At 41.3% G+C, this 15,745-nt stretch overlaps 1 protein-coding gene across 1 annotated transcript; it reads right to left on the reverse strand.

The window, feature by feature from the left end:
- Nucleotides 1-283: 283 nt before the first annotated feature.
- LOC142138884 (glutathione S-transferase Mu 1-like) lies at nt 284-11,065 on the reverse strand. Its single transcript, XM_075195947.1, has 8 exons — nt 10,947-11,065; nt 10,714-10,789; nt 8,405-8,469; nt 8,141-8,222; nt 2,120-2,220; nt 1,931-2,026; nt 1,691-1,801; nt 284-1,131 (listed from the first exon to the last, which is right to left on the reverse strand). The coding sequence occupies exons 1-8, from the start codon at nt 10,977-10,979 to the stop codon at nt 1,039-1,041; spliced, it is 657 nt and encodes a 218-aa protein (XP_075052048.1). The 5' UTR covers nt 10,980-11,065; the 3' UTR covers nt 284-1,038.
- Between the last annotated feature and the right edge of the window lie 4,680 nt (nt 11,066-15,745).

Here is a 15,745-nt window from a genome sequence, read left to right on the forward strand (position 1 = left end):
TGTGCAGTTACAAAGAGTAAAGCCAGAAATAGGACAATACACAGCAAGGGTGGTTTGTGGGACTCAATGAATGTGCATGATAGAGCAAAGACTCTTCCATTGTTAATCATGCAAACTGTGAGGGATGTGGTAATTATTTTATATAAAGTAAGGTTCCAACTTCACGTTTTCTTCTTTCCAACCTTCCCACACAAGAAACACCCGTTACCGTGGCTCTGCCACGTTTTCTAGTGAGTAGTTAATCTGCCTTACTACAAGGGTTATTTGTGCAGGACACACAATGTTGCAATGTATAATTTTTATTTTGTGGCAGATTTGTAAAGGTCTAATACATTCCCACTGGTTTCACAGAAACATAACACCTAGCATTGATGTCACATTCTATGAGCAGTAATATTAGTCTGTTTTCAGACAGTGTTTGAACAACAGTGCTTATTGAAGCATATATAATTCATCTTGGCTTCAGGGGAGCTGTGGGATGTGTTCAATGCATCTATAAGTTGTGTTAGCACACTATATTGTACTATGTACAGTGTTTGAACATAAATTTCCAGCAGAGTTGTTAAAATGCATGGGTCCATTCAGGTGCGTTATTATTTTAAAGCTGTGGTATCAGAGCATCTTGTAGGTTTTGTTGTTGCCTGTTAATTGGGCATCTGATTTTACCAACCAATAGTTACATCTCTTTATAAACCTAATCCCTTTTTACTGCATTTCTAAAATATTGCAACAATTTGTTCTACTAACAACATATATTTATTATTTATATAAAAAGAACAGGAGCTGGAAAAACAGGCTTGACAATATTTTTAGAATATAGGAGACAGACTAAAAATTTATGAGTCAGTCAAATGTTATAATCTCTCCCTCCAATCTCTTTCTCCATATATATACACACACACACACACTACTGTAGACAAACTTATTTAAGAAAAGATACTACAGTACAGAAAGAAATAATTAGTATGATAAAGAAATCAGGTCTTGCAGAAACATGAAATTTTGGCAGGAAGAAATTGTCAAATATGTTGGACAAGATTATTTTTTGTTGGCCCAATATGCCATTCGGTTGGTAATTGGGGTCTTCATAAACTGGGGCGATTTCATGTATGCAGCAATAGCTGGTAGAGCCTAGGGGGGAAGGGGGGGAGGCGGGGGTGGAAGAAAAAAATAAAATAAAATAGTTAATCAATTTTAAAACACAAATTAAATATAGCAAGACATGTTGGGAATCTCAGTGATGTCATCAGGATTACTACCCTGGTGGGGAACCTCCATTTGAGTGAAGGAAAGGTACAGATTGAATCTCCTCTACCAGTAACACTATTAAATACAGTATAGTATTCCCATAATTTTGAAATATAAAGCCAAGGCACTCATAAAAACAAATTATTTTGTAGATTGACCATCTTCAAATGCAGAACATTGCATTCTAGGGCCCCATAGCAATATGGGCCCTACCAAATCCGCTTTAGCCTCCTAGGCCCCTGTTCTGTCCTCAAAAGTTGGTCTGACGCATGCTCCCACTGCCCATGAGCTGCCTCATGAGGCCTCCACTCTGATCTTCGAAGGGGTCATCCCAGCATCACTTGTACCCTCTGTTATTTTGCCCTAGCCTCCCTTATACCTTTCAGATAACCCTCACTTCTGCACAAGTGGTAGGACAAAGGGGCTTAAATAGAATTTCTACCTCAAATCGGGTCAGAAAGTCCTGCAGGTTCTTAAAATTTTGCAAGCATTTAGGTTCCAACATCCTGTGCTGATCCAGGACATCATACATCAGAAAGTCTGCAAACGTAAGCTGGAGAAACAAAATAAACAAAACTGTGCTACCCAATCAAAAGATAGAGGAAAATGCAGAGTTAAAAAAAAAATATGGTTGCATTTACTATGCCATAGCAAAATAAATACTGTGTTAAAAATCATGTACCTTGTTCCCTGCAAACCAAAGTCTTTCCCCCAAAAAGCGAGAGAATCTAGACAATGCAATTGGTAATTTTTCAAGATATGGACCCTTCAGTGTTTCCTGAAAAAATGTAAGTTGGTAAGTTATTTGGCATGTTATAGTATTGTCTGCTACAAACCAATTCCAAGGTTTCAGTTTGCTTTGTTTACTTACGAAGTTAGGATTATAGGTAATAGAAACAAGTTCAAAACGAAAATCCATTGCTTGGTTTTCAATCAATGAGACATTGTTCTTTTCACTTTCAGAATCTCCACCTGGAGGAAAGCAAAGATGTGAGGTGGGGAAAAATTATATACATTTTATTTTAAAGAAGATGTCCACTTTTGTACAATTTCCTCTTTCCATAGTGCCCACTCCCCAAAAGTTGTGCTTCGTGGTGTATGGGTGCTCCCAACCTGGACGAATGCCATTATTCGATGACAGCAGCCAGAACATGAACAAAGCCAAATGATTGTGTCAGCCAAGCCTGGGCAAGTAAGTGAAACCTGCATGGACTGAAGCTGTGTGATCGATGTAGCACCCGATTGGACATGAACCATGCCCAATCCAACCACGTCTTGTCCATAGAACAGAATACAATGGATAGCTGCAGTAATCCAGTGATAGAAGGTCTCTGCTACTGCTGTGTCAGGCTGCACCAATCAGGCATCAGTGTCCCCCAGTAAAGGGCAGGTAGGACATTGCAATGAGGTGGGGAAGGAGGGGTTTAAAGATAATCACTTTACATCAATGATATTGGGAATTCACAAATCTATAGGTAATATAGTGGCTGACCAATTTTGAGATTTAGCCCTTCATATGGTGGTTGCTGAATATATGTGAGATGGTAAAGAAAAGTAATGTAATAAAGAAAAGAGAAAGAAAGGAGAAAAAAAGAGAATATGTGTGCAGTGGACAAAGCAAATGTTTCAATATGAAGGTTGAGAATCAGGTTGTAGTGAACATAGGAGACTTACGGTTATAAGGATTAACCAATAACGTAATTGTGAGGAATAAGGCCTAATCATAACTGCAGTGTAAATATTGTATATCAAATTAATCCATTGATAATTTGAGCTACTAAGGTGTAAAATGTGAAGCCAGAGGTTCTGGTGTGTTTACTTGGTGGCTCTGCCCACCTCTGTTTTAAAAGATAACAGTGTCACCTTTACGGGAAGCTGAGCAGCTTCAAAGACCTCCTGGGGTGAGTTACATCCTGACATAGGAGAGTTTTCTGACACCTAAAGAGATGTGGGACAGATGGGAGGGAGCCATTCCCAGCAGGAGTCTCACATGAAGAGACATAAGCTGTGTGACCATGGCCTGCAAGATTCTTTATGGACAAATATAATTCAGTTTTAAATAATACCATTTAAAATAAATATAATGAGAGATCAACCACATATTCATAAATAACATTATGAAGGGCAGCCCATACGTCAAATAAAGCTGTCAGAAAAGGTGAGGAATTCAGTTTCAGCACAGCTAATACACTGGACCTATGCTGTTTGCTATCTATAAATTAGTAAATTTATATTGAGTTTATTAATAATAAAATTGGGTCTGTGTAACACTCCACAGGAAAGTTAGGTCCCATAGTGGAATTGGGTATTAAATTATCATCATCAACATCTATTTATATAGTGCCAGCAAACTCCGTAGCGCTTTACAATTGGGAAAGAACATTGATAAGACAATACTGGGAAATACATACTGACAGAGAGGTAAGAGAACCCTGCTCGAAAGCTTACAATCTATGGGACAATGGGAGTTAGAAACACAAGGGCATGTGCTACATCATATTGCACAATGGACCAGCTAGACTGCAAAGGTAAATGTATTGAGTGTGCTATGTGTGTGGCAATGTTGGTCAGAGGGTTGTTGTCTTGCGTTAGCAGTGTAGAGGATGGTAATAGGGTAATCTAGAGAAATTAAGATGATGGTTGAGGAATATCATAACCTTGTCTGAAGAGGTGGGTTTTCAGTGAACGCTTGAAGGTTTGAAGACTAGAGGAAAGTCTTACTGTGCGTGGGAGGGAATTCCACAAAGTGGGTGCAGCCCGGAAAAAATCCTGTAACCGAGAATGGGAGGATGTGATGAGAGTGGAGGAGAGACGTAGATCTTGTGCAGAACGGAGGTGTCGAGTAGGGAGATATTTCGAGACAAGTGAGGAAATGTATGTCGGTGCAATTTTGTTGATGGCCTTGTTTGTTAGTAGAATAATTTTATATTGGATTCGTTGAAATACAGGCAGTCAATGTAGAGACTGACAGAGTGGCTCAGCAGAGGAATAACGGTTTGTAAGGAAAATTAATCTAGCCGCTGCATGCAAAATAGATTGTAGGGGTTCAAGTCTTACTTTGGGAAGACCAGTAAGGAGGGAATTGCAATAGTCGATGCGGGAGATGATGAGTCCATGAATTAATGTTTTTGCGGTGGCTTGTGTCAGATATGTGCGTATTCTGGAAATGTTCTTTAGGTGTATGTAACATGATTTAGATATAGAGTTCATGTGGGGAATAAACGACAGTTGTGAATCAAGGATTACACCTAGGCAACGAGCTTGCGGGGTAAGATTTATGGTCATGTTATCAACAGAAATAGAAGTGTCAGGCAGGAAGCTTCTGTTTTTGGGTGGGAATATTATTAATTCAGTTTTTGAGAGATTGAGTTTGAGTTGGCGAGAAGACATCCAAGATGAAATGGCAGAAAGACAGTCAGTAACGCGAGACAACACAGATGGTGAAAGATCAGGAGAGGATAGATAAATTTGTGTATCATCTGCATAGAGATGATACTGAAATCCAAAGGAGCTTATTAGTTTTCCAAGAGAAGTGGTGTAGATAGAGAATAGTAGAGGACCTAGGACTGAGCCTTGTGGTACTCCAACTGATAAAGGAAGCGGAGCAGAGGTGGATCCAGAGAAATTAACACTGAAAGAGCGATTAGATAGGTAGGATGAGAACCAGGATAGAACAGTGCCTTCAAGACCTAGGGATTGTAGCGTTTGTATGAGGAGAGAGTGGTCAACAGTGTCAAATGCAGCAGAGAGATCCAGGAGAATTAGAAGAGAGTAATGGTTATTATTTTTTGCTGTGATCAAATCATTGACAACTTTGGTCAGCGCAGTCTCTGTGGAGTGTTGAGAGCGAAAGCCCGACTGAAGCGGATCCAATAGGTTGTTTGCTGTAAGAAAGTGTGTGAGGCGTGTGTAGGCAATTCTCTCGAGAAGCTTGGAGGGGCATGGGAGCTGGGAGATGGGGCGGTAATTTACGAGAGAGTTAGGCTCAGAATTCTGATTTTTTTAAAATGGGAGTAATCACTGCATGCTTGAATAGTGATGGAAAAATACCAGTAGAAAGAGATAGATTACAGATTTTAGTTAGAGGGGGAATGAGAACAGGAGACAGGGACATACCAATTTGTGAGGGAATGGGATCAAGAGGACAGGAGGTAGAGTAGGAAGATGAGAAGAAAGTAGAAACTTCCTCTTCATTTGTGGGATCAAATGGAGAGAGAGTGTCAGAGGGTGCTACAAAGGAATTGAGCCGATTGCTTGTCAAGGGAGATGATACCATTTCAAGCCTGATCTTATCAATTTTGTCCTTGAAATAGGAAGCAAGATCCTGTGCACTGATGTTAGTTGGAGGATTTGGAGCAAGAGGATTCAGAAGAGAGTTAAATGTGTTAAAGAGGCGTTTGGGATTAGAAGCCTGAGCATAAATGAGAGATTGGAAGTAGGTTTGTTTAGCAGGGTCCAGAGCATTTCTATAGGAGTGGTAGATATCAGTATATGTGATGAAATCATTAGAGGCACAAGATTTACACCAGTGACGTTCTGCTTTACGAGAAAGTTTTTGTAGAGTTCGTGTTACTGTAGTGTGCCACCGTTGGCAACGAATTATACGCGAAGTATGTAGTGTCGCTGGAGCCACTTGATCCAGGGCAGATGCTAGGGTTTGATGAAAATGGAGTACTGCCCGATCAGGGGAGGAGAATGTAGAAATTGGGGAAAGAAGGTGTTGGAGAGAGGTGGAAAACTGTTGAAAATCAATAGAGTTGAAATTCCTGCGGTTGTGAGGAGCTTTGGAAGAGTTCGACACTAGGGAGAGTAAAGAACTGGGGGTGAGCGAGTAGCTAATAAGGTGATGATCCGAGAGGGGGAAAGGAGTGTTAAGGAAACCAGAAACTGAGCATAGTCTAGAGAAAACAAGATCAAGACAGTGGCCATCCTGATGAGTAGCGGATTCAATCCACTGGGAGAGGTCGAGTGAGGAGGTTAGAGAGAGTAGTTTGGAAGCAGCATTGGACCGTGGATTAGAAATAGGGATGTTGAAATCACCCATGATGATGGTGGGGATATCAGTAGATAAGAAGTGATGGAGCCATGCAGAGAAGTATTCAAGAAAGTGTTGGTGTGGACCAGGGGGGCGATAGATAACAGCAACACGCATAGAGAATGGGTTAAAAATCCTAACAGCATGTACTTCAAAACATGTGAATGTGAGTGATGGGACAGAACTGTGAATGTGCACTGTGGGGAGAGAAGTAGTCCAAACCCCCCTCCTTGTCTGCCTCCTGGTCTGGGGGTGTGGGTGAAATGGAGACCACCATGTGAAAGGGCTGCAGGTGAGGCAGTGTCTGAATGCGTGAGCCATGTTTCTGTTATTGCTAGAAGGTTGAGGTTGTTTGAGATGAAGAGATCGTGTACGGAGGTAAGTTTGTTACAAACAGAGCGTGCATTCCAAAGGGCACATTTTAAGGACTTTGGAAGAGAGGGGAGACAGGTTATGTGTTTGAGATTTGCCGGATTTCTGTAGTGTTCAGATATATGCGTGTGGGAGAATTGAGGGGCACCTGGATTAGGTGACATAGTGGAATTTTGTATTAAATCACGGAACATGCAAATTTTGGTTGTAAACAGTGTCACAGACCGCAACCCCCGAAGGTGGGGAAAGGTGTAAAAGTGTCTTTAAAATCTGCCTGCCCTAGGCATACACATTATTATACGTAATTTATGCCCTGTACTTTCATCCCATTTGTTTTTATAACTGCTATGCTATTTTTTATTTGTACGTCAATTGTTTATTGTTTTTATAACCTGTAAGCATTCTACTTTTTGTATATTAACTTTTTAAGTTAATAAGTGCTGATTTAACCCCAAGAGCTGACAATTTTTTGCAACGGGTCGCAACTTTTAAAGACACTTTTACACCTTTCCCCACCTCCAGGGGGTTGCGGTCTGTGACACTGTTTACAACCAAAATTTGCTTGTTCCGTGATTTAATACCGAATTCCACTATTGGGGTGTATGCTGTCGGGGTGTTTGTAGTCGAGATATAGACTACCACTGAATCATTTAGATGCCAGAGTGTGCATTTGGTTTATTAAGTCATAGGTTTGCTACGGGCCTTATATGTAGCTGGTGGCAGTTGATGAGAAGTGTGGAAGTATGTGCGTGTGTTGGGAAAGGGACCAGTTAGATTTGTAACCTTAGAAAGAGGTGAGTGTGAGTGTGAGATTTAGGCTGGAATCCTGTGTGTTCCCTTACAGTTTCCTTCCAAGCCACGAGTGCGCAGGGTGCAGTTTCCTGACAAGATAGAGGTGATATTTTTGACTGTTTGAATATATGATAAGATATTAAATCAGGGAGTGGCTACAGGTGGCTATCCCTGACACAAGTCAATATTGGGGAACAGTAAATTAATGTTGATGAAAAAATGTGGAGCAGGAGGACAATGTGTTTAAATTTGGACATAGTACCTTTGTTCTATAAAGAGGCGGATTTGACACCACCTCGGTATAACAGGATCGTTACTCTACTATTAGGACCCTGCTCCATTCACTATCCAAATCTCAGTCTGTAATTTACTACCTACCGCTGTCTCCTCCTCACATCATGACGCTGCCCCTGCAGCCCTACCATCACTAATACAATCATACAAGTGGACAGGTCACTGCCTCTTATGAGATTGGCATATTTATCTCCTGAAATATATGCTCCTGGGAACTGTCAGATGATTTGATTGGTGAATATATTGGGAACATCCATCAAAAGCAGGAGATGAAGATTGAATATGATAAGTTGTTACAAGGGTCACTTTAAAGATATAGGTAAAATATGTCAGGTCAAAATGTGGAAGATATTAAACTATCAACAGCACATTACACATAAACCAGGAGCCAATACTTACATAAGCCATGCTTGCGGGCAATGTAGCGCAGAATAGTATTACTCTGTGTCAGCTTAATGTCTCCATCCAAAAGGTATGGCAACTGTAGAATATAACAAGGCCACAACCTTATTTTCTCTTTACCAAACATGAATAGGAACAACCTACTCTAGCCACATCCATAAAATAACAGCAAAAAGTCTCATTTAAAATGCAATCCCAAGGTATTTTAGACCACAACTATATCTAATGATATCCCATCCCTCCACTCCCAAGTTCACATACATTTGGAAAGTCCAATCCCAGCTTCTCCTTCTCATCCAGCCACTGAGACTTGTCATAGTCTGGTGCTACAGAAACAGAACAGTATTAATGATGCACAAACATAAAATTCATAGTTAGTCTGCACACTAATTCCTCTGGTGTTACAATATGGGTGTTGCTTACCCATAATTACTTTACAGGTCTTGATATGTTTCATCCTTCACATAAAGGAATACTAGCTACACAAGTAATTAAATGTTTTACATGAAGCTTGTTCACAAATGTCTGTTAAAGGGAATCTTTATGGAAAGCAAAAAAAATGAGGAAAAAGTTCATAGAGTAAACAAGAGACAAATATATTTAATTTATATAGATAGAGCACTGAGGACGAATGCAAATAGTGTAGCATTCTGAAGTATCAGGCGCTCAATACTAGATTAAAAGTGCATAACTTTAAATTATTAAAAGGATTATTACATAACTGTAAATAGATTGGTAATCGGGACGTTTGAGTAGTAAGCAGTGTGTGCTCCTGTAGATGACAAAGTGCCAAAAATGGCCCATATTACAGAAACCATTACTAGAAATATTCCACCTGAGACAAGAAAGACAACCAACACCTGGATCTCAACCAAAATATTAATTTGAAATAATCATTGACCAGCACTGCACCACCAGTTGGAAAAATTTACAATATGCATATATGTATATAAACACTGATAATAGCTTCTTGTTGCAATCCACAACCAATAGCGAATTAATCACAAAATCCTTATTTAAAAAACAAGAGAACTTCATGGTCCAGTATTTAAGTAAGTTCTATGGTTTAAAATGCTGCAGTATGGAGCATTCTTGTTTTTGAAATAGGTCAAATATGTATTTATCTGCAACCTCCCTTCAGCTTTGTACCCCTCACACAGAACCCTCGTTACACCCCTGACATTGTGTATCAGGTTGCAAGATTACAATCATGAAATACTAATACAAAGAAAGAATGATACACTCACAAACTATATATAAGAAATCTTATTAATTATTAATATGACAATTAAAATACTTAACTTCGATAAGTTGTTAGACACACACGTAATTCCCTGGATTTACAGCATGGAGACCCCACATTCAACAAGCAGACTTTAAGTTGAATCATGCATCCTAGAATACTTTGATTGAGGAGATCTGGCACAGCCTTCCTGACTCACCAGCTAGGTTTAAAGAAGGTCTGAACTATGACATCTTTATATAATCATTTTCCTTACACTAAAGTGAATGCTGATGCAATATGGGCAGTTGATAACAGTATCATTCTGAGTAAAATAGCTAAGTTTGGAAACTGAGCATTTACATCCCTATATTGCTTAACAACAAACATTGTGACACATACTTTAGAATACACAAATACTTTCTGTCTGTTGTAAAACCAACATTACCTTAAGTTGGTAAATAACCATTGTCTGCCTGAGTTGAAGAACATAGTCCACTGTACTAGGTTTAGGGAAAACATGGCCATAAAAGACAAGTAAATAATGTGCTGAAACATCACAGACTTAGGGATAGATTTACTAAGCTGCGGGTTTGAAAAAGTGGGGATGTTGCCTATAGCAACCAATCAGATTCTTGCTGTCATTTTGTAGAAGGTACTAAATAAATGAAAGCTAGAATCTGATTGGTTGCTATAGGCAACATTCCCACTTTTTTCAAACCAACAGCTTAGTAAATCTAGCCCTTAGTATCTGTTCATAAAGAGACACATAGAAATTAATGATAGACTTCATCTTGTTTCATAATAAAAGGAAAATACCATACTGCTACACATTATTACTCACTTTCCAATACAACATTTACATAGTGCACAATAGCTGGTAAAGGATATATACTAAAAAAGAGACACTATAACCAAATGGATCTTCTTATTTGATTTTAAAATATTGTCTGCTACCTGTGATATCCTAGAGAAAGATTGAATTCAGCGCACAGTGCATATTGCCACCTGTTACGGTAAGGAATCTCTGTTCGTTTTTCTGAACACCTCTATGGGACACAAGGAAATATGAGTGGAAATTCCTGCATGAACATTGAGGCAAGGAGTCTCCGTAGAATGTTCCAGAGGCACCTCGCGTTGAATTGAAATCTCCCCCTAGTGATGACTGTTTTCAGGCACAATTCTGGGAATTGTACTGAACTATTTTCTACAGTACTATTAGTAAAAACAAGTCCATCCAATATAATTAGTAGAAAACTACAACTAAAAGTAATGTATGAATCCCCCGCCCTCACATTGCTTGTGCGCATTCCCCTACATTGACGTGCAGAGATTCCCAGGCACTCACCATCTCCGGTCACATATTGTTTCTCTTCATAGGGAGTCCCAGTGTATTCCAGCAGCAGTCTAATAGCATGAGCCAACTTCAGTAGTGATCAGATTAAAAAAAGAAGAATAGAGCGATACAATTACCGAGTGTTGGAATGTGAGCAGTAATTTGATACAACACTAAGCAAAAATGTCACCTATTACTTCAATATCAGCATAGCCCACATATATCTATCAGTCATATTGCCTCACCCCACGAATGTCCCAGTATCCTAGTATCAGCATCTTAAGCAAGCACACTGGAAACTGTCTTTAGACTGCTCTCTTTAGAAAACTGTAGACGACTCGGCAAGTGATGCATGGGAAACCAATTATGCTCTAGGCTCTCTGTACACACCCCTTGCCTCTCCTAGCCCCCACTTGAGAGGAGGAATAAAGTAAAAGGCACAGTGACATTAGATAACTTAGAGAAAACATTTACCCACCTAACTAGTTGCAAGTGGGCACTTTTTATTCAACAGTAGTTTCTACATTCTGAAAGTGCTAATCATGTTGGTTTGCTGGTTGTGACACTTTTTACAGGCCTGACTTAGACTTTAAGCAGATTATATACTTTTACTAACTAAGCTGTTACAATTGTTTTTTGTTATTCTTGACTGCAAAAGTTGCAAGTGTGTGTTTATAGTTATATAGTTACATATGAATTTCCTAAACAATAAGGATATAATTTCAGGAACACAGATATAACTACCCAACATTTCCAATTACAGAAAATGTGAGGAGCACTGCTAAACAATTTAGTAAGGAGAGGGTGACAAAGTTGGTGATGGGAAAGATGGGGGTAAAATTTAAATGTAATTTAAGCTATTTTAGGGTAATCAAACAGATAGCACTTGCCATGCCTGGAATGCATAGGTTACCCTTAATCAAATAATTCTGAACAGCTGATTAGTAAGATCAGGGATACAGATCACAAACCATGCTAGACCACTGAAATTCAAGCAGAAACATCACCTGCACATACTGGCCTATTTCAGAGCCATAACTAGACATTTTAGTGCCCTTGGTGAGAGAGACACATTATAGCAACCCCTCCTTTCCCTCACGCATTATAGAAGCCACCACTTTCCATCACACATTGTAGCAGCTCCCTCCCCTCTTTTCCTTCACATATTATAATAGCCCCCTTCCTTTCCCTCACACATTATAGCAGTCCCCTCACCTCCTTTCCTTCACACATTATAGCAGCCCCCCTCCCCTCCTTTCCCTCACATATTATAGTAGCCCTCATCCCCTCCTTTGCTTTTGTAACGCCCTTACAGAAGGAGGAGCAAAGAGGGGCAGGCTGTGCAATGTAACATCTGAATATTGCCCTTCCTGAGGATTAGGTGTATGGGATCTTGGGCCAGCGTTGCTAGGCTGCATCCTCGGCTGGTGGGCGGTGCCTTGGTGACGTCATCAGGCAACCCACCAATCACGTGCCGCCCAGCCAGGGCTCAGCCCCCTGTATCTGGGCGGGCTTTTCAAAGAGGAGAGGAAGTGAGAACAAAGGAACAGTCTTTTGTGAGACACAGGGAGAGACACAGAGGCAGCTCTGAAGCAACAGCAGCAATGATACAACCAAGAGGACAATCAGAGATAGAGGGAGAGAGTACAGTATGCAGATACAATACTGCATATAAACACTAGGCGGTACAATAAAAAACACTCACTACGGGTGTTAGGCTAGGGGTGGCCTACTAAGGTGTTCCTGGGGTAGCGGGTACAGGCCAGGGGACCTAGGGAGGCCAATGGGCTAAGGTTGAGGCCTAGGGGTAGTGGCTGCGGCCTAGGGGCAGTGGCTGGGTATTAGGCCTGTGGCTGCGAATCAGGCCTGTGACTGTGGTTCAGGCCTGTGACGGTGAAACAGGCCTGTGACTGTGGATCAGGTCTGTGATTGTGACTGTGGCCTAGGACTAAGCTTAAGGGAAAGGAGACTAGGGATGGACAGTCTAAGGGTTAAGATGCCAGGGATGGGAGCTGGGGGTAGAGGCCTGAAACTGTCACGAATCGGGGTCTTAGCCATGCTTGCACCATGTGGCGGTACCATATTACCATACATCTTCCTCCTGATGCAGCATTCTGTTCTGGGACAAACGTGACTTCTGTCTGCAGTTCTGGAGGCTCCCATCTTGGGTGAGACATTTGTTAAACATCCTGCTGAGCCTAAACACCTGATCTCATCCACCAACTGGCTTTCTCTGCAGACTATAAGAGTCTCCTCCTACACTCAGCAAATTGCCAGTGCAACACATTCCTACTTCCTGGTTCCAGATCTACAGTTGCTGTTGTTTTGCTGCTCCAACCTGCCTGTTGTTTACAGAGCTCTAACCTTCATGTGTATTCAGCTTCATCCAGATTGCTGCTTCAATCCTCCTGATGGGTACAGACTTCCACCATGACCTCTCAGTGAATTCAGCCTCAACCTACTGCTGTGCTATGGACTTCTCTCAGTGAGTTCAACTTCATCTGTTGCTGTTATTTGAACTGCAACCTTTAACCATTCGTATAAATTCAACTTCATCTGTTGTTGTTATATGAACTGCAAAATATTAACCATTCGTGTGAATTCTACTTCGCCTGTTGGTGTTATATGATTTACAAACCTTAACCATTTGTGTGAATTCAGCTTCATTCTACCTGCTGAAATAAATACCTTGGTTAGTTATTCCTTGTGTGGATTCACCTTCTTTGCACCTGCTTGTGTACAGATTCCAGCAGTTGTCATCTGTATGGTTCCTTCTCCTCACATCCTGTATACAGCAAGCTCTATGAGCAAGACATTCATCCAACCCCCCCAGTTTCCATTACACTCCTGCCACAGCTAGTCCCTGGGGTCCCGAGACAGATCCCAGAAACCCTATTGCCGTGACAGTTTGCACTGGCCCAATGGATCCGGCAGTGGAACAAACCCCAAGGACGGACTTAGTCCGAAGTCTAGTTGAACGCATGGAAAAACAGGAAACTACTCAGGAGCAAGTGATGAAATATTTGCAGGAGGTATATGCTTGTATGGCAAACCTTCAGACTGCATTGACACGGACACCTACACGAATCCCTTTAGAGAGTACCAGCGCCAATTTTGTACCAGGTCCACCGTCTCAGTTGCTTTTTCCTATGCCAGCCAAATACGATGGAGACTCAAAGAACTGTAGAGGGTTCCTGAACCAATGCAGTATTCACTTTGAGCTACAGATGGCTAATTTTCCCACAGATTGAACTAAGACTGCCTATATTATCTTCCTTCTATCAGGGCAAGACTTAGCCTGGGCATCTCCCTTCTGGGAGAAGTCTGATCCTGTTCTGTCCAACGTCAATGAGTTCCTAACCCTTTTCCGGAGAATATTTGACAAGCCTGGGAGATCATCATCTACCGCTGCTGACATCCTGCGGTTGCGACAGGCCCAATCATCTGTGGGACAAAATGTAGTTCAATTCAGAACCCTTTCAAGGATGAGTTAGTCACACGACACTTCCCTACCAATCTGGATGAACTGATCATGTTGTGCAATCGGATAGATCTGAGGTTCTGAGAAAGAAGTTTAGAGAAAAGGGGTTCAGAGTATTTCAAACCACATCAGACTCCTCGAATCTGGTCTCCTTCTCCCCCTCAAGAAGAACCCATGCAATTGGGCAGGGCCCGGCTCTCGCCCACCGAGCGTGAGCGGAGAGTCGAGTTGAAACTTTGCATCTACTGTGGTGCTTCCGGCCACTATCTGAAATCTTGCTCCCAGAGGTCGGGAAACGCCCCCTCCTAACCAACAATGAGGAGGTTGGGTTAGGAGTTACTGTTCGTCCTCCTCAAGCTAGAGACTGTGTTCTCACTGTGACTTTGAGACTGTCTCAAAATTCTGTGTACACATCTGCTCTCTTGGACTCAGGAGCTGCAGGCAACTTCATGTCAGCTCAGTTAGTCAAGCAGTTAGCCATTCCTCTGCTACAGATGTCTCCACCAATCTTTCTAACAGCTGTAGATGGGAGTCGTATCCCTGGTGGCACCATCTCCTGCCTTACATCTACAGTGACCTTGCAGGTAGGGGTCCTGCATTCTGAGATCATTCAATTCCTAGTGATTCCCGAGGCCACCAATTCCATTGTTCTTAGTTTCCCGTTGCTCCAACGCCACAACCCCCGCATCGACTGGTCTTCTCCCCAAGTGCTCTCCTGGGGCCCGGAATGCACTAAAACTTATCTTCAGCAGATACTGCCTTATCGCAAAATCTCCAACAAAGAGACTCCACTTATTCCTGCACCCTACCGAAAATGGTACTGTACAAGCTTTTTATTTACATTTTGGTTTCCCTGACTTAAAACCACTATGCACTTGAACATAGGTTTAGCACATGAGGAAGAGGGATTAGTATCATCATGACTGAGACTGGAGAGTAACAACAATGTCACCTCCTGTTTCTGAGTGAGCTATGGTACAGTAAAATGTAACTGCAGATTTAGACCAAGCCAGCCAGCCCTATAATTTCTGTTTCAGCAATGACTCTTAGCAATGGAGCACTCCTCTTTGTCTGTTACCTATATAACGCAGTAGAATTTGCCTGCAAATTCAGAAGACAAGCCTGCTAGCCCTCCTATTTGTATTTCAGCAATGACTCTTAACAATGGAGCACTCTTCTTTGTTTGTTACCTATATAACGCAATAGAATTTGCCTGCAAATTCAGAAGACAAGCCTGCAAGGACTAGTATATTTGTATTTCAGCAATGACAATTAGCAATGGAGCTCTTGTCTTTGGGTGTAAATGTCACTACATTTTTTGGTGCAAATTCAGAAGAAAAACCTGCAAAGACTAGTATATTTGTATTTCAGCAATGACAATTAGCAATGGAGCTTTCTTTAACACTGCTACCGCACTCCTCTTTCAATTCTCTAAGTTTGCCTGCCCAACTGCTCTACACTCCATCCTACCCCTTCTGTATCCCTCTCTCAAATGGCGCTAGATCGCCGTAGAGGGCGGTATTTATAGATTCCAAAACTCCTGAGATCCGATGATGTCACAAT

This window comes from Mixophyes fleayi, chromosome 2 (assembly GCF_038048845.1).
Source record: "Mixophyes fleayi isolate aMixFle1 chromosome 2, aMixFle1.hap1, whole genome shotgun sequence".
In the NCBI taxonomy this organism is placed as follows: Eukaryota; Metazoa; Chordata; class Amphibia; order Anura; family Limnodynastidae; genus Mixophyes; species Mixophyes fleayi.

Coding starts and splice junctions, on each gene's coding strand:
- LOC142138884 (XM_075195947.1), bottom strand. CDS start 10,979: ATGCTGATACTAGGATACTGGGACATTCGTGGG. Junction 10,790..10,946: donor GATACTGGGACATTCGTGGG/GTGAGGCAATAT, acceptor TCACTACTGAAG/TTGGCTCATGCTATTAGACT. Junction 2,027..2,119: donor TTACCTATAATCCTAACTTC/GTAAGTAAACAA, acceptor ACATTTTTTCAG/GAAACACTGAAGGGTCCATA.